This window comes from Somniosus microcephalus, chromosome 11 (genome assembly GCF_052327205.1).
Source record: "Somniosus microcephalus isolate GS21.2 chromosome 11, FLI_Smic_1.0, whole genome shotgun sequence".
NCBI lineage: Eukaryota > Metazoa > Chordata > Chondrichthyes > Squaliformes > Somniosidae > Somniosus > Somniosus microcephalus.
Window position 1 is genome coordinate 182,517,810 of NC_140997.1, and position 19,379 is coordinate 182,537,188.

General features: G+C 41.7%; 1 protein-coding gene across 2 annotated transcripts in view; it reads left to right on the plus strand.

Annotated features, from left to right (window-relative positions):
- Positions 1-19,379, plus strand: part of lrig1 (leucine-rich repeats and immunoglobulin-like domains 1) — a 154,034-nt gene that overhangs the window by 113,683 nt on the left and 20,972 nt on the right. For both annotated transcript variants that reach the window (XM_086001480.1, XM_086001479.1), the window contains exons 9-11: positions 1,461-1,541; positions 10,982-11,053; positions 13,113-13,184. In XM_086001480.1, coding sequence (XP_085857606.1) covers positions 1,461-1,541; positions 10,982-11,053; positions 13,113-13,184 — 225 coding nt within the window. The remainder of the gene's footprint in view (positions 1-1,460; positions 1,542-10,981; positions 11,054-13,112; positions 13,185-19,379) is intronic.

Genomic DNA, 19,379 nt, shown 5'->3' on the forward strand with positions numbered 1-19,379 from the left:
TCTCTTCAACCAATTAGATTGAAGATTCCTTACCGAGACACTGAATATTCTAACTTACACTTCCTGGTTTAGACTCGATGTAAAATCATGTATAGAAAATGAAATAGAGAGGAAAAGTGAAATAGAGAGGAAAATAAAGATAGGATTAAGAGAGATAAGTGACAAAGAAAAAGTTTTTAAAAAAAATGTAAATTCTCCAACAATAATTAAAAACTGAAGGAATAAAACTCCACACTTGTAAAAGTTAATTTTCAGTGCCAGAGAGGTTGTTTGGTAGTAATTAAGACTTACCACGCCGTTAAATTTACTCACACTTGAATGGACAAGTCTTAAATTTTTCTGGCATGTTTAGTGGGTAAGTGCCGCAACTTAGACTCTGCATGGAAATACATGCAAGGGTGTTATCGGTATATAGCGCAGCTTGAGGAGAAAGGTAAATTGAACAGCAACTTCCGGATTTCCGTGTTTTACTTTGCATGCACGGACGCCAGAAGTTGCAGTCCGATTTACACTATAATAACATTGAGTGCTGATAACGTCACTTATTATTATCACAAAATTCGGGCTAATGAGTGAGAGATTTGTGGGGTGAGTTCAAGAAAATTTTGCTTTACCCACTGAAGCTATGTTTTTAAAAAATTAGATTTCCCACCCCCCCCCCCACCCCCCCCCCCAAACCCCCTTTGGATAACCTAAACATCATAATACATCAGAGGGCAGCAGGGAAACTAAAATAACTACCTCTTACTGTTCTTTATATTCCAAGATACAGAAAAGTACATTTTATAGATGCATTGTCCATCAAAAACTTAGTGCTTTTGGTAGTGTCTTCAGTCTGTGTATACCGTGGAAGCAACTGAAATTTAAAAAAAAGCCTGAAGCAGAAATAACTGCGAAAAGTGCAGATTGTCACCTCCTACTAATATTTATAAAGTTGTGGTTGTATTACGGTAGTGTAAGCATTCGAGCTACACCATTCCTGTTCCAACAAACGACTTGGCATTTTCAGACTACTTTTGGTATTCACAGTAAACCAATCAGCGATTTCTGTGTATTTTTGTTTGGAATATGAAGTGGTCAATAAAAGCAGTTATTACAATAACTTTTTTAAAAAGTACCCTACAGAAATTAAAAAACTGAGTGTTGGATAAATTTTAGTACTGTAGTCTGTTTAACAGTCCTATTTAAATCCCAAGATAATAGCTGTTTCATCTTGCAGAAAATATCAGATCCAAAGAACAGTGCTGGTCTCTTGGAATAAGAATGATTGGCAGTTTCAAAAGGACTCAGTTGGATAAGATTTTATTTTGGTACTGAATAACTTTATATAATGATAGATCTCTTTTTTTGTGCGTAATGTAGTGAACTAAAGCAGTACTTTCCTCCCCCTTCTCTTTACCTTTCGTAATGTAAATGAGTGAGACTGGAAAATTGATTGCACTTATTTTTCTTCCCTACAGGGAACTGGACAATAATGAAATCTCGGGGATAATAGAAGATACAAATGGGGCCTTTGCTGGCTTGGATAGTCTGAGCAAGCTGTGAGTATCTCGTCTTTTGAAGTCTGCCAAACTGCATGCATAAAAAGGTTATTCCTTTACAACCATTGTTCTTGTGCTTGTGCTTTGAATAGGAGCTCTGGGAATTAGGCTCATCTTTATGCAGGGTTCAAGGAAGTGATGAGATGCAGTGGCTTCTAATTAGCTGTTTAATTCAGAAGATGTGGCACGCTATACTTTAATATTATAGTTATTTGAACACTTACTTTCCAGGATTCTATAACTTGGATAGAAAGTACACCTCCAAATATTCATGGTACTGTACATCAGTTTAAAGGACCGAAATTTTACACACAAACTCTCATCAATTCTATTGTTAACTGCGAGAAAGCCTTTAAAAGGGATATGGGGAAGTGAAGAACAAAGACTGGTGAAAGTCTGCTTTAGTTATACTGAACCCTAGAGCTGTCATGGTCCACGTAGAAACCAACGACATAGGTAGAACTAGGATTGTGGTTCTGCTGAGGGGGTTTGAGGAGCTAGGGTCGAAATTAAAACACAGAACCTCGCAGGTAATAATCTCTGGATTGTTACCTGAGCCACACACAAATTGGCATAGGGACAAACCGATTAGAAGATAAATGCGTGGCTGAAAGAGTGGTGTGGGAGGCAGGGGTTTCGATTGATGGGGTACTGGCACCAGTTCTGGGGAAGGAGGGAGCTGTTCCGTTGGGATGGGCAACACTTAAACCAGTCTGGGATCAGTGCCCTGGTGAATCGTATAACTAGGGCAGTAGATGGGGCTTTAAACTAATAAAGTGGGGGTGGGATGATTCAGGAAAAAGTAAATACAAAAGCAGGAAGAGAAAGGTTAAGGTTGTAGAGCAGAATAATGATTTGGGTAAAAATAAGCAGTGGGGGTCAGGAAGGGACAGCGAGCTTAGCAAAGGTAATAGGGCATTAGTGACAAAGGTAATAGCAGGGGAAAATAGAAAAAAAGTTAAAGCTAAAAGCGAAACATTCGCAACAAAATAGATGAATTATTAGCACAGCTAGAAATAAATGAGTTTGATCTAATAGCCAATTTGGAGACTTGGTTGCAGAGTGACCAAGGTTGGGAACTAAATATTCCGGGATACCTGACCTTTAGAAGAGATAGGCAAAATGGAAAAGGTGGATGGGGGTGGGGGAAGAGTATCCCTGATAATAAAGGATGGGACAAAGATAGTAGAGAGAAAGGACCTTAGCTTTAGAAAATCATGATGTAGAATCAGTTTGGGTGGAGTTAAGAAACAAGAAGGGGCAGAAAACATTGCTGGGAGTAGTTTATAGGCCCCCTAACAGTAGTTGTGGTGTCGGGAAGAGTATAAATCAGGAAATTAGAGTTGCACATAACAAGGGTAATAAAGTAATCATGGGGGTCTTTACTCTTCATATAGACTGGGCAAACCAAATTTGCAGTAATAGCGTGGAGGACGAGTTTGTGGAATGCATTCAAGATAGTTTTCTAGATCAGTATTTCGTGGAACCAGCTAGCAACAGGGTTAATTAATAAAGGATTAAATGTAGTAAAGGAACCTCTGAGGAGGAGTTATTATAATATGATAGAATTTTATAGTTTGAGAGTGATTTTAGTCAAGTCTGCAACTAGGGTCTTGGATCTGGACAAAGCAAACTATGTAGGTATAAGGGGTGAGTTGGTTAAGGTAGATTGGAAAGTAAAAGATATGATAGATAAGCAATGGCAAACATTTAAATAAATAATTCATAATTCGCAATGCATATACTCCCTTAAGGAATAAAACCCCATGGGGAAAAGTGGTCCAACCATAGCTAACAAGAGAAATTAAAGATATTGGCCTAGAAATTCAGTTTGGGGCGGCCAGCTCGCTCGCGCCCAGAAAGCACCGCTGCGCGCGGAGCCACTTGCGCCCGCCGGAAATTCAGTTTCAGCGCCCCAACTCGAAGGCGGCCGCTATTCAAGGGTTTCGGCGCCCCCGCTTGGGGCGCTGAAACTGAATATCGGCGCGCTAGGTGCCGCAGCGCCACCCGCTGCGGAGCGGCAGGCTGCGGTACTGCAGGCCTTCCTCTCTTAAGGGGGAGGTGCCTGCAACAGCGAGATCGCCGCTCGCTAGTGCCGGCAAATGAGCCCGGCACCACGGAGAAGTGCCGGGCTCCCGGAAAACAGCCGGCAATGCCGCGGGGGGGGTGGTGGAGGAGGCCGGGGAAGGAGGTGCGGGCAGGCGGCCGCCGAAAAAGCGGCCGACCGCACCTCCGCCTTAACTCGCCCCACTAACGCTACAGGACGGCCCCGTTTTCTGATCGCTGTTTGCGGCCGCTGCGGAAGAGGCGGCCGCAACTAAATATGGCGGTCGGGGCGGTAGCGGGGCACTGCGCACACCGATGACGTCATCGGTGGCGGCGCAGCGCTACTGGCTAACGCTGCCATTACCGCAGCGCTGAATATCGGCGAAAGCTCAGCAAGTGGCGCAAAAGCCCTCTTTGGGCGAAAACTGGGCGCAAAGCCTACTGAATTTCTAGCCCATTAGATTTAAGGAAATGGCTTATAACGTTGCCAAAAAGAGTAGCAAGCCTGAGGATTGGGAGGATTTTAGAATTCAGCAAAGGATGACTAAGAAATTGATGGAGAAAATAGAACTAGCAAGAGACGTAAAACAGATTGTAAAAGTTTTATAGGTATGTAAAAAGGAAGAGATTAGTAAAAGTACACATGGGTCCCATAGATGCAGAGACAGGAGAAATTATAATGGGGAATAAGGACATGGCAGAGACGTTGAACAAATACATTGGGCTGGATTTTCTCAGCCCTGAGGAGGTGGGTATGGAGGCGGGACTGCCAGAAAAGTTGCAGAATTTGGGGGCGTGCCCTCTTGCCAGGAGGTGGGAAGCCGTCCCGCCCCGGGTCCCATCTCCTTGGAGGCGAGAAGGGATTAAAGCCTATTAACTGCCTGTTAACAGGCAGAAAATAGGATTATCCCCATTTTTCGTCCTAAAGTGCGGGCTTCCTGACCTGGGGGATCCCCGCTGGGGTGTAGGAGGTCTGTGGGGGTCGGAGGGGTCTGAAAGTGCGATGTAGAGGTGAGTGATGGGTGCAAGTGTGGAGTGGTAAGTTTGTGAGGTTAGTGTAAAGTGTTAGAAAATGTTAACTTACCTTTGTTTCTACCTACAGCCTTCAGCCGCTGTGGAGCCGGAGTCCCCGACATCTCCATTGTAGAGATCACAGACTGGCTGTTGCATCCTCCGATACAACAGCCAGCTGATTTCTGCAAAGTAGAAAGGTTTGATGAGTCCTGAACACGAACTCATCAAACCACACACAATGTCGGTGTTTGACAGCTTCACAGAGCTGTCAAACGATGACATTTCTTCTTTCAAAAGTTCTTGACCGATGACGTCATACGTGCTCTGTCACTGACTTCCCCCTAATTGGCGTCTCTGCCAGGCGGGCTTAGCAAGGTCAATCGGGGAATATCCTGCTGGTTGGCCAGAAGCTGATGGAGGTGGGACTGGAACCCGACAAGCGGAACTGCGGAAGTCCCACCTCAAACTTCCCATTCAGAAAATCCAGCCTATTGTATGTCTTCACGGTAGAAGACACAAAAAACATTCCAGAAATAGTGGAGAACCAAGGATCTAGTGAGAATGAGGAACTTGAAGAAATTAGTATTAGTAAAGAAATAGTACTGGAGAAATTAATGAGACTAAAAGCCAACAAATTCCCTGGACCTAATGGCCTACATCCTTGGGTTTTAAAAGAGGTGGCTAAAGATAGTGGATGCATTGGTTTTGATCTTCCAGAATTCCCTAGATTGTAGAACGGTTCCCGCAGATTGGAAGGTAGCAAACATAACCCCGCTATTCAAGAATAAAGGAGGGAAAGAGAAAACCAGCAAATATCGGCCAGTTAACCTGACATCAGTACTAGGAAAAATGCTAGAATCTATTAGGGATATGGTAAAATCATTTAACACATATGATTGGGCAGAATCAACACGGATTTATGCAAAGGAAATCGTGTTTGACAGATCTTATTTTTTTGAGGTTGTAACTAGCAGGGTAGATAAGGGGGAGCTAACTAGTGGATGTATTTGGATTTTCAATATAATTCGATAAGGTGCCACATGAGGTTATTACACAAAATTAGGGCTTATGGGATTGGGGGTAATATATTAGCATGGATTAAGGATTGGTTAACCCAAGAACATAAGAATTAGGAGCAGGAGTAGGCCATACAGCCCTTCGAGCCTGCTCCGTTAATGGACAGAAAACAGAGTAGGAATAAACGGGTCATTCTTGGGTTGGCAGGCTGTAAATAGTGGGGCTCCGCAAAGATCAGTGTTTGGGCCTTAGCAATTTACAATCTATATCAATGACTTGGATGAGGGGACCGAGTGTAATGTATCCAAGTTTCCTGACAATACAAAGCTATGTGGGGAAAGTCAGCTGTAAGGAGAACGCAAAGAGGCTGCAAAGGGATGTATACAGGTTAAGTGAATGGACAAAAACGTGGCAGATGGAATGAAATGTGAAGTTATCCACTTTGGTAGGGAAAATAGAACAGTAGAATATTTTTTTTAATGGAGAGACACTGAGAAATGTTGGTTTTCAGAGGGACCTGGGTGTTCTTGTACCCCAGTCACAAAGTTTACATGCAGGTACAGCAAGCAATTAGGAAAGCAAATGGTGGTATGTTAGCCTTTATCACAAAGGAATTGGAGTACAAGAGTAAAGAAGCCCTACTAAAATTATATAGGGCCTTGGTGAGCCTGCACCTGGAGTACTGTGTACAGTTTTGGTCTCCTTACCTAAGGAAGGATATACTTGCCTTAGAGGGAGTGCAGTGAAGGTTCACTAGACCGATTCCTGGGATGAGGGGATTGTCCCAAGAGGAGAGATTGGGGAATATAGGCCTATTCTCCTCAGAGTATAGAAGAATGAGGTGTGATCTCATTGAAACATAAAATTCTCGAGTGGCTTGACAGGTTAAATGTTTGGAGGATGTTTCCCCTGACTGGGGAGTCTAGAACTAGGGGTCACAGTCTCCGAATAAGGGGTCAGCCAATTAGGACTGAGATGAGGAGAAATTTCTTCACTTAAATGGTTGTGAATCTTTGGAATTCTCCACCCCAGAGGGCTGTAAATGCTCAGTTGTTAATTATATTCAAGGCAGATCGATAGATTTTTGGATACTAAGGGAATCGAGGAATATGGGGATAGATAGTATGGGAAGGTGGAGTTGAGGTAGAAGATCAGCCATGACCTTATTGAATGGCGGAGCAGGCTCGAATGGCCAAATAGCCTACTCCTGCATCTATTTTTTATGTAGAGTTCTGTCTTTGCCTTTTTATATTGGAGTCTTAATACTGCATCCACGCTGATCCAATTGTAAGTGTGGCACAAAATTCCAGTATATAACTGGCGTCAAAATCAAGGTGTTGATGCAATGGATTAGCATTTTTGGCTAAAGTATAATGAAAAGCCCCACAAACCATCATGCATCATGATGTCATGATATGAAAGTGCTGCCATTTGTATTCACTTACTGGTACAAGTCAGACTCTTTAGTTCTACTCGCGTGTATGACTTTTCTTAAGCTATGGTTCCCTTTCAAATTGAGACCTTGATGACCGTCTACATGAAACTGAAATTTCATATGCATTATATCCATTGCATTTCAACCCCATTTTCTCCAACTGAAAACCATAGTTTTTTGGCTTTCCACCACTCTGCTTCCTCTTCCCACCACCGCCAACCGCCCCCCCCCCCCCCCCCCCCCCCAACTCCATAATGTTTCATGTAGATGGTCATCATGGTCTCAATCTGAGAGGGAACCAAAGCCTACAAGATTGGTGTCCAAATGCATCTGGAAAAATCATTCAAGTGAGTAGAACTAAAGAGTCTGACATCTACCAGTAAGTTAATACAAATGGCAGCACTTCCATGTTATGACTTCATGATGCATGATTGTTTGTGGAGCTTTTCCCTCGGCGCCTCATTATACTGTAGCCAACACTGCTAATCCATTCCATATCTGTGCAGTTAGAGGGAGCAGAATGTCTCCGCTCCCCTGCAACTCTACGATGTCTCCACTCCCCCCACCACAAAACCTACCTGCAGCCTTTCCTGCTGGACAGGCAGACAGCCGCCCCGTCAATCAGGTTGGCTGTTGTGTGGGAAACCTGGCAAAAAAATATTCAAACATGGCCTGAAGTTAAAACTCCAGGGCGCTCAGGACCCGACCATAATTCCATCCCCTCCCCTCCACCGACCTGCTCCGAGATCGAGCCCCTGATACTCCCATAGTAGGCATGTGATTACAGGAAACTCTTGATTTACCGGCACCTAAATAACCAGAAATCTCTTGTTAACCGGCAAAATTCAGGAGTAGGTTCAGGTAAGTTTTACTTCATATTAGTGGCCTGTTCCTGGATCTGTGGTCGGGTTCCTGCACCTGTTGCTAAGCAACAGGGATGCTTGGATCTTGTGGTCGGGTTCCTGCACCTGTTGCTAAGCAACAGGGATGCTTGGATCTTGTGGTCGGGTTCCTGCACCTGTTGCTAAGCAACAGGGATGCTTGGATCTTGTGGTTGGAGTTCCTGCACCTGTTGCTAAGCAACAGGGAAGCCTGGATTTGTTGCTGTGTACAGAGCTCTCTACCTTTTACTATACCTCTCTGTAATCGGGACTTTTTCATAAGCCGGCACCACGCCGGTCCCGTTGGTGCCGGATAAAAAAGAGTTTCCTTTATTATTTCAGAAAGTAAGTAGATGATGTCTTGGGAGATAAGTCATGTAATGGCGTATGCATTGGTCTGGGAAGGCGGGCTTAGATGAAACGATATTTCCCTGGTTAGTCTGAGCATTCTAGATTATAGGAGTCTGATTTATTTGATTCTTTCAGTTAATCAAAAATTGAGAGCTCTGGTGTTATGAGCTGTAGGATTTACATGAGTTAATAAATGCCCTAATTCTGTGCTATTGCACGGGAACAGCTATGATTTGGTCTATGGAGAACTAGCCTGTGAAGAGCAAGTCATTAGCACAGCGATGAGAATGGGATTCAAAATAAGGGTGCTAAATGAGAGAAGGATTGCCACTTTAAAGGTTTATATAAAAATAGCTTGAGAAGTTAAGCACCAAGCCTCTTAACAGCCCATGAAGATGGTTGTTAAGTAATTGAGGGATGAAAGATAGCAGTGGATATACTAGAAAAAAATGGCTTCAGCATTCCAGAGGCAGCAGCTGAAACTCAAGTACAGAAAGGTGCTTTGTGAAAAAGAAAAACTTGCTTTCATATAACGCCTTTCACGACCACCAGACGTCCCAAAGCGCTTTACAGTCAATTACAGGAAACTTTCGTTTAACCGGAGGGGTTAAATGTCCGGAAAGCTCCATCCATCGGCAAAATTCAGGAGTCGGTTCAGATAAGTTTTTTTACTACTTGTTGCTTTTTTTTTTCCAGTCGTGGCTCTGCAAGGTCTAGCTGAAGCTGTTGCTTAGCTACAGAGACGCTTGCAAGCTACGCCGACTGTGCAACAGGGTTTGTTGCTTCACACGGAGCTCAGAAGCTCCGTATGTTTTAACATTAGTGCTGGTTTCTCCGGCAGTTTTGATGGAACGGCAACAGCTCGGTCCCGTCAGTGCCGGATACCAGAAAGTTTCCTGTAAGTACTTTTTTGAAGTATAGTCACTATTGCAATGTAGGAAATATAAATGAGTGTCTATGAGCAAGTAATTTGTTTTTGCATTAAATAATGCGATGCAAAGTTGCCATGAAATTGGCTGTCAGCCAATTGCGTTGGCTGTATTAACGGAGGCGAGGAATTAAAATGTTGCTTTAGTCTGGTTGAGGCAGATTTGGCTTGAAGAATCCCTGATGAGGCATAATGAGCTAGTTTGAGTGATGCTGTGTGACTCAGTAGGGGTGGAGAGGGAAGAAAGAGGCTCCTTGGAGCTAGCTAGCATCATGCCATAAAAATGGGACATGTACGTGTTTACACAGGAATTTTATTTTAACTGAAACTATCCCCTTGTACGTGAAGAGAAAAAAGACACACAGATTTTTGTCACCCTCTTCTGTAAGCAAAATTAAGGGCTTTAGTAATGCATCATTTTATGCAATATCTTACCAGTGTTCAATATTTTCATGTGGATAGATTTTTGAAAATGCAGGTGCCTGCTGCAGTATTTACTCCAAAGATCAACGGAAGGATTGTGAAATATTTGCATATGTCCTAAAAGTAAAGTTCATAAATGCAAGTTTTTTTTTGCTGTATATTTTGTATTGCTTAACCTTGTGGTGTTATGCTTAAAGTGAGATTTAAAAAATGAATGATTTACTGTGTCAAAGATGGTCGTACATGGCATTTGATATTTCCCTTGTGCTTGGAGCACCATTAGTACAATTTAATTTTTAAAGGTTTCCTCTTCCCTCCTCTACAAAAAGTACTGATGCATGCTGGGATGCAGCTCTATGGGTGGCACTTGCCCAAGTGGGTATTTTTCATGAGCTCGCCATGTGTCAGTACTGGCAAGCTAGAGCTTTATGTAACCTCACCTCTTATTCTCATGCACGCACTTTACAGCAGGGTTCATTGGATACCATTCTGGAATAGATAAACTGGCAGATTTTAAAGAAAATCTTCCTTCCTAGGGCTCTGGCAAATTCTAGCACTCTTAGCATGATCCTACTTGGATCAGTCAACTCTTAAACAGACTGAGATTCACGTCTAGTATTTTTCTGGTCCAAATGGCTCAGCTCCACACTGGACAGCAAAATTACCTGAGCCAATCAACGGAGTTCTGGAGATATTCTTCAGCTCTGCAGTGAGCCGGTGCGGACTCGATGGGCCGAATGGCCTCCTCCTGTGCTGTTATGACGCTATGACTCGGAGATAAAGGACCTTTCACTGAAGGGTGAATTAATGCATGTGAACGAAGCATATCAGCACAGTTACACAGTCTCAACCAGTTCCAAGACAAAGTCTAGCTTTGTTTTGACAGTTTACAGGATGTAGTTAGTTTGTGAGGTTAGTGTTTCTACAGTGTTTCAGAAAGGCACGCAGGGGCAGGAAGTAAAGTAAAAGCAAGTGGATTTGGCTGGAGGGCTTTGGATCTATATAAGCATTCTGTCCAGTGTAGTGCTGGAGGCTGCAGCTGTCAGTACAGTCAATCTTATTCATTATTTGTTGCTGATGACTGGACAGATTTTTATTTTAGCAAGCTGATATTTTTTGGTACTTAGAACCTAATTTAATGTGATCCACATGGTTTTGTCCTCTTGCAATTCATGAATTCTCATAAGATTTTTTTTCAAAGCAGCAGACCACTACTAAATTTACACTTTAATCTGGGAACAGTTCAGATTTCCTGCTCTTAATATAGTTTCTTTATATGATTTTGCTGAACTAATTGTGCTTATTCTTTTTCCATTTATCTGCTGTATGTGTTTGGAAACTGCAGAACACTGTTTGGAAACAAGATCAAATCCATAGCCAAAAAAGCATTCATAGGACTGGAGGCCCTTGAACACCTGTGAGTATCCCACAATACACTGAGTTAACAGTCTGCCAAGAGTGGTTGCTTTAGTAGACTGCTAGCAATTTAATAGCTTCTTTGTAAACTGAGAAGAAGTTGCTTTGCAGAGGCCATCTGCTTCCTTCTCGTTATAGTCTGTTTAAACATTGGCCCTATTTTTATTTTGCCCTTAAGACATTAAAGGAAAACCCCAGGCTTCAAATAACTTTAAATTTAATACACACACCCTCCCTCTTCAATATCTTTCTTTTGCTAATCCAATTTCATCTTTTTTTCTATAGTAAAAATTAATTCCAAAATGGGTCTTTTCCTGGTGATTGCCATTGACTCCTGAGAAATCCTTGGTAGATTTAACAGACTGCTTGCTATTGCTGTCTTGCATAGAAGATAAACTAGAACCGTTGCTGTGGAGAAATACCTTTTATAAATATTTCAATTAAAATATTTAAATATTAGTGACTCAAAGCTGTATTCCCCACAATTTGTAAAGTATAATTAGTTTACTCAAAATTGTGGAATCCAGCCCAACAAGTAATACTGGTATCGGGAGTTGAAACTACTAATATCTGTAAATCAGTAAACTTTGTTGGATCTGTAAAGATGGCTGTTGTATCGAATCTCCAGTATTTAAGAATTTCTTTTGGTTGACTTGGGAGACTTGCTTAGCATGCTGGGTATTTCCCCCCTTTACTGGGTCCAGTAAACTTAATACAAAATTGTACAGAAATGATAAATGCATCCTCCCTTATTTTTAATATTTCTATTAAATGATACAAAAATTAGTGCTAGGGCATTCTGTATGTTAATGAGAGCAGTTTGGGACCTGGGTTTTTCCTGTAAGAGCAGATCATGTCATGGCTAATGAGGTTTCTGCAGTGAAGTGCAATTCTTATTTGTTGCAAACTAATGTAGCAGGTTAGGAAAGAACTTGCATTTATATAATGTCTTTCATGACTCCAAAATGTCCCAAAGAGCTTTATAGCCAATTATGTACTTTCAAAGTGTAGTCACTCTGATAATGTAGGGAAACGCAGCAGCCAATTTGCGCACAGCAAGGTCTCCCAATGTGATAACGAGGAGTAGATAATCTGTTTTAGTGATGTTGATTGACAGATAAATATTGGCTCGGACAGCAGGAGAACTCCAAGCCCTTTCTCAAATAGTGTCACGGGATCTTTTACGTCCACTCGAGAGGGCTAGGTTTCATGTGTCATCCAAAAGACGGCAGCTCTAATAGTTCAGCGCTCCCTCAGTACTGCACTGGAGTTTCAGCCTAGATTTTGTGCTCAAGTCTCTGGAGTGGGACTTCAACCCACAACCTTCTGACTCAGGTGAGAGTGCTACCACTGAGCCAAGGGTGACACCTTGGTTGTTGAGGGTTAATTGGGCTCTGCATTGATTTGCATTGATTTTTATTGACCATTCAGCTTGCTTATTAAATGTGTTACATTGATTTAGGGCAGATGTAATTGAGTAAATAGTTCAGACACTCTTGCATTTGTAGAGTTTGATCTAAACTAATTTGGAATTATATTTTGTCCTGTTTTCTACACAAAACAGTACTTTACCCACTAGGCTTTTCATATTACATTAGGAACTTAATGTTGGGTGGAATTATGTTCCTGAGGGGTTTTAGTATTTTTAAATAGTATTTATATATAGCTCAATATGATAAATTTAAATAACTCCAGATTCTTTTTCCTAACCCCTTAACAGAAATTGTAAAGTCTGAGTTGTGAAATATCTATTCTGCTCAAATTTAAAAGCTAGATGTCAAAATGCTACACAGAGCACTAGACTGTTTTCCATCTATAATGCTTTTTCTCATGCTGATTTATAAAGCTTCCGAAAATATTTATTGAGAAAGCAATTTGGCGTAGCGTAAGAAAGGGAATGAAGTGTAGTTGGATCCATAAATAGCAGATGCTAGATTAATTTGCAGATACTATTTTATGAACAAATTAGCTATGACATTTTGGGGGAGAAATGTTGAATTTTATTTGTCTTTTAAATGGCCTGTGATGCATTATAAAACTACAAATGATTTGTCCTTTAGAAACCTGGGGAATAATATGATCAGGTCTATCCAGGGAGAAACCTTTGCCAAAATGAAGAGTCTGAAAGAACTGTAAGTTTAAAAAAAAATGCACCATACTAACTTGTTTGAACTTTGTTTTAGCTGGAAGTAACCCAGTGGGGACACAATATTACATTTTGGAATAGTGACGCTTGCGGGTAGAGTTTCCACTTTGGGCACAGTCGGTGATCCGGGCGCAAATTGTGCTCGTTTTCTGAATTGAATTTTTTGCTCAAGTTTATGCGCAAACTCATTTGCATGTCGCCAAATATAAAATCTTCCATGAACCAGTGCATTCAGACAGGGTTTTAGAATGTAATACTTTATATAAAAAAAGAAAAAATGTTTGCACTAAAACATATTCCATGATATATTTAAGAGTGGTAACCTGGTGCCGTTTTATTGATAAACCTGGTTTATCACCAAAAAAAAAGCATTTTTAATCAAGTGTCTGGTCCGCCATGTATGAGTAACCCGATTTTTAAATAACTGAAAATGATTTTTTTAAATATACAGAACCCTTTACTAGTTTAATTGGTGTACAGTAGTCAGTTTCTTAGTAAATTAATTTTTTTCATTTTTAAAACTTACCTATTAGTGCTTCTGCACCTTTTTTAAAAAAAAAGCTTAATTTTAAGATCCTCCTTGAAGGGTGCAATTAGCAGAAGCTCGCCATGGTAATGAATTTGACCTGGGGGTATGGTCAGTTTTGTGGGTGGGGCCAGCTTCCAGTGCAGTGATGTTTAAACTAGTGCAAAAGATCACGGAAACTCAATTTGCATTGGAAGTAATTTGCACTTGAAATGTCTCAATCTTTTACGCTAGTTTGGCTGATTTTAGGTGAGTTGCGCTGAAAATACCAGTGCATCCTAGCGGAAACTCTACCCCACGATCTTTAACAACAATGGATGGTTGCAGGTGATGAGGAAGGGCCGTTTGACTGATGGATGGCACAGTGCTACGATCCTTTGTCTTTCTTTTGACCGTGCTCATCGTTCTCTTTCTATTGCAACTTCAATTTTTTATGTAGGGGTACAATCCTCCCCCTTCACAGAAAAAAATAATTTATTTACTTACTTGGCACCATTGCTTCATATTTTTAAAATAAAATAAGCCGAGGGAACAAAACATGCACTTTGTATAAATAAATAGTTACATTGTTGAATCTTAACTGCAGTTAAATGTATAATGTTTACTTCCATTAAAAGTTTAGCATGGTTAGTTGATGTGGATGTTTACAAAAAATTCACGCATAGTGTTTGACATTTTATGGCAATGATTTTCAAACTTTCTGCATGAGGACCACCAGTTATTAATGCATTGCTATGGATTCATTGCAAATATTGTCTAGATTCAGGAGTTGTGTCTTTGGATTTGAAAATTCCAAATATTACTCATATTTAAGAAGGGAGGGAGGGGGAAAAACCTGGTAAGTACAGAGTCATCAGTCTAACGGCAGTTGTAGGGAAGTTGCTGGAATCTGTGATCAGAATCAGAGTGACTGGACACTTCGACACAATGTGAGCTGATCAAAGAGAGGCTGCATGGATTTGTGAAGCGTAGGTCATATCTGACGGATCTACTTGAATTTTTTGAGGAGGTCACTAGTGTGGTGGATCAGGATGTGTCTATGGATGTTGTCTATATGGGCTTCCAGAAGGCATTTGATAAGGTATCCACACAAGGGATTATTAGCAAAAACGAAAGCACACAGAATTGGAGGTAACCTTGTGACAGAATCTTACAGCCCAGAAGGAGGCCATTCAGCCCATCGTTCCTGTGATGGCTCTTTGGAAAGCTATCCAATTAGTCTCACTCCCCTGCTCTTTCCTCATAGCCCTGCAAATTAGTCATTTTCAAGCATATATCGAATTCCCTTTTGAAAGTTACTATTGAATCTGCTTCCACCATGCAGTGCATTCCAGATCATAGCAACTTGCTGGTTCTTTTCCTAATTATCATAATTCTATGTCCTCTGGTTAGTGACCCTCCTGCCAGTGGAAACAATTTCTCCCTATCTACTCTAGCAAAACCCTTTATAATCTTGAACACCTCTTAAATCTCCCCTTAACTTTTTCTGTTCTAAGGGGAGCAATCCCAGCTTCTCTAGTCTTTCCACATAACCGAAGTCCCTCATCTCTGGTGCCATTCTAGTAAATCTTCTCTGCACCCTCTCAAGGGCTTGACATCCTTCCTATAGTTTTGTACCCAGAATTGGGCACACTGCTCTAGCTGAGGCCTAACCAGTGATTTATAAAGGTTTAACATAAAATGTATTTGCTTTTGTACTCTATGCCTCTTAAGTATAAAGCCCAGGATCCAATATGCTTTAACCGCCTTCTCAACTGTTTCTGCCACCTTCAAAGATTTGTGTATGTGAATCCCCTATATCTCTCTGTTCCTGCACCCCCTTTACAATTGCATCATTTATTTTATATTGTCTCTCCTCATAGGAGAGACAGTAGGGATAAAGGGAGTGTTCTGATTGTTGGGATGTGACAAGCGGTGGTCCCCAAGGATCTATACTGGAGCCTCAGCTTTGCACTATATACATTGATGACTTGTATAAAGGAATAGAGTTGTACATCCAAGTTTGCAAGTGACACTAATTTGTAAGTTGTGTAGACGGAAGCAGGAAGTTACAAAGGGACCTAGACAGACTAAGTGATTGGGGAAAAACTGGCGGATGGAGTTCAATGTGAGGAAGTGCGAGATCGCCCACTTTGGATCTGAGAGAGACTAATTGGAATATTTTCTTAATGGCGAGAGACTCTGAATTGTGCAAGAGCAAAGGGATTTGGGTGTCCATCTGCACAGATCAGTCAAATCCAGTGCACATGTACAAAAAGTAATCAAAAAGGCTATTGGAATGTTGGCCTTTATTACAAGGGGGCTGGAATACAAAACTAAGGAAGTGATGCTTCAATTCTACAGCGTCTTGGTGAGACCGCCTCTAGAGTACTGTGTTCAGTTTTGGGCACTAAACATCAGGAAATATATATTGACCTTGGAGGGGATACAGTGTAGATTCACCAGAATGATACCAGGGCTTAGAGGGCTCAATTATGTGGACAGATTGTATAAACTTGGCTTGTATTCCATTTAATATACAAGATTGAGGGGTGATCTGATCAAGATGTTTAAAATGTTAAAAGGATTTGATACCGCAGATATAAGTATTTCCTCTGGTGGGGGAATCCAGAAAAAGGGGACATAATAAAGTTAGAGCTAGGCCATTCCGGAGTTGAGATACAGATCAGCCATGATCTAATTGAATGTTCGAACAGAATCAAGGCCCTGAATGGCCGGCCTACTCCTGCTCTTATGCATTCGGCTGTTCACCCCGTAGTGTCTGTGCCGGTTCTCTGCTAGGGCAATCCAAAACGAAGCTCACTGCCCCGCTTTCTCCCCAATAGCAATGGAATAGCATCCTTTACTTCAAATGCTTCCCCATTTCTCCATTAAAAGATGCGATGCTTTTAGCCTCAACTACTTCAATGATGAGAAATTTCTCCGAACTCTCTCTTCACTTTTTGATGACCCCTGTCACTCATTCCCCAACCAGAGAAATTTGTCTTTCCTTATTCACTCTTCTCAATACCCATCACTACACCTATATTGGATCTCCTCTTGGCCTCCTCTTCTGTATTGGAAATAGTCTCAGCATCTCAATTTTCTACTCATAACTATGATTTCCTATCATTGGCATTACCTTGAAGAATCTATGCTGTAGCTTCTCTGGTTTTAATGCCCTTTCTATAATAGGTGGCAAAAACTGCAGTACTGTAATTGTGGCCTAACCATTGCCTTGTACAAAGTTTTGCACTTGTATTGTGTGCCCCTGTTTATGGATACCAAAATGCTAATGGTCTTTTCCATGGCTTTATCTACCTGCATTTGCACTCTCGGGGAATTGTGTATTTGAACGCTTTGGTCTCTCTGTTCATCTACACCCTTCAGCGTCTTTCCATTCCAAAATATATCTGCTCATATTTCTCCACATTAAATTGCCTCTGTAGCCTATGCCTATTCCACGAACCTGAAGTATTTTACAGTCCTCCTTGCTGCCTGCTGAGCTCCTAACTTCATTAACCAATTTTCTAGCCATGCTGCTACATTTCCTCTTTTTTTATGATATGCCTGAACTTTGGTAATAAGCCTCTTGAGACACCTTATCGGGCACATTCTGAAAATCCATATACGCATTTATTGCATTCCCTCTATCAAATTGGTCAATTCAGAATATTATTACATTTGTCAAATATGACTTGCTTTTAACCAATTTGTGTTGACTATTAATTAACCCATGTATTTTTAAGTGCTTACTAAATTGATCATGATAACCTATGCTTTATGCTACAGATGCTGTCTGTCTATACCCTGTATGCGCACACATACTTTAATTTGGAATATCTGTTGATCATCTTGGTGACTTAAAATGGGATCCTTAAAACTTTTCAGGTGCAGCGAAGAGTCAACTTCACATTAAAACTAATGAATCCCAGGCAAATACATTAATAAAGTGTCTCTTAATCATATCCTTTATGCCAGTTTTATTTTTGAAACTCTACTATTATGCTTATAATATTGTTCAAGATTCAAGATTATTTTATTGCCATATGTAACTGGTACAATGGAATGCTTACTCCCCACTCACTCCCACAATATAAGTAAAAATATAAAAAGCAAAAGTAAAAACAAGTATAAATATAGAAACAATAAGCAAATAAGTATAGCAATGACAGTCCAAGTTGCAGGATATGATGAATAGTGCAAAAAGCCTCTATTACCACTGGAAGTAATAGTAATGTAATATGATAAGTATATGGTAGTATAAGTATATTTTATATATAAATAAGTATAAGTTAAAATGCAGTGTGCAATGTACAAATGAGTTATAAGTTATATAAGTTAAGGTTGAGGTACAAGAATCCTATGTGCACACAGTCCAGTGATCAAGAATGTTCTTGTGCGCTCACAGTTCAAGTGATATACAGTTGCAGGGTGGGAAGGAGAATGTGACTGGTATGTGGGGCAGTGCGGTTAGCAGTTCAGTAGGTGCAATGTCTGTGGGTAGAAACTGTTCTTGAACCTGCTGGTCCTGTTTCGAATGCTGCGCTACCGACGACCGGACCGCAGGAGAACGAACAGTTCGTGCCCGGGATGGTTGGGGTCCTGGATGATGGCGCGGGCCTTGTTCTGACACCTGGTCTGAAAGATCTCCTCGATGGACGGAAGTGCACACCCGATGATCTTTTCTGCCGTTCTCACAACCCTCTGGATGGCTGTCCTGTGCAGTGGTGTTACCATACCACACATTGACACCACCCGTCAAGACGCTCTCTATGGTGCCGCGGTAAAAGTTCACAAGCCACTGTGTGCTTATGCCGCATTTCCTCAGGCACCGTAGAGGCGCTGGTGTGCCTTCTTCAGCATGGCCTCAGTGTTGTGATTCCAGGCCAGGTCATCGGAGATCTGCAGTCCCAGGAATCGGAAGCAACTGACGACTTCCACTGGTGTCCCGTCTATGCTGATGGGGCGGTGGTTCCCTCGGTGGCTTCTGAAGTCCACGATGAGCTCCTTAGTCTTGCCAACGTTCAGGGCAAGATTGTTGTCATTGCACCATCTCATCAGCTGGACTATCTCATCTCTGTACTCCGTCTCATCGTCATTGCTTATCAGGGCGATTACTGTGGTGTCGTTGGCAAACTTGATGATCCGGTTGTTGCTGTGAATGGCTGTACAGTCATGTGTAAACAGAGTACAGCCGAGGACTGAGGCAGCAGCCTTGTGGCGCTCCGGTGTTGAGGACCAGAGTGGATGAGGTGGTATTCCCTATTTTCACCACTTGAGGCCTACCAGTCAGGAAATCCAGAATCCAATTACAGATGGGGATGCCCAGGCCTAGGTCCCTCAGTTTCAGGACCAGCTTGGAGGGAACAATAGCATTATATGCAGAACTGTAGTCAATGAACAACAGTCTGACGTAGGTGTCCCTCCTGTCTAGATGTTCCAGGGCAGTATGTAGTGTTAGGGAGATGGCGTCGTCCACAGACCTGTTCGCCCTGTATGCGAACTGGAATGGGTCCGAGGAGTCGGGGATGATGCTGTTTGTGTGTGTCATGACCAGCTTTTCCAGGCACTTCATGGCTATGGATGTTAGAGCCACGGGACGATAGTCATTGAGGCCTGTTAACTTTGTCTCCTTAGGTAACGGCACAATGGTTGTCTCCTTGAAGCACACTG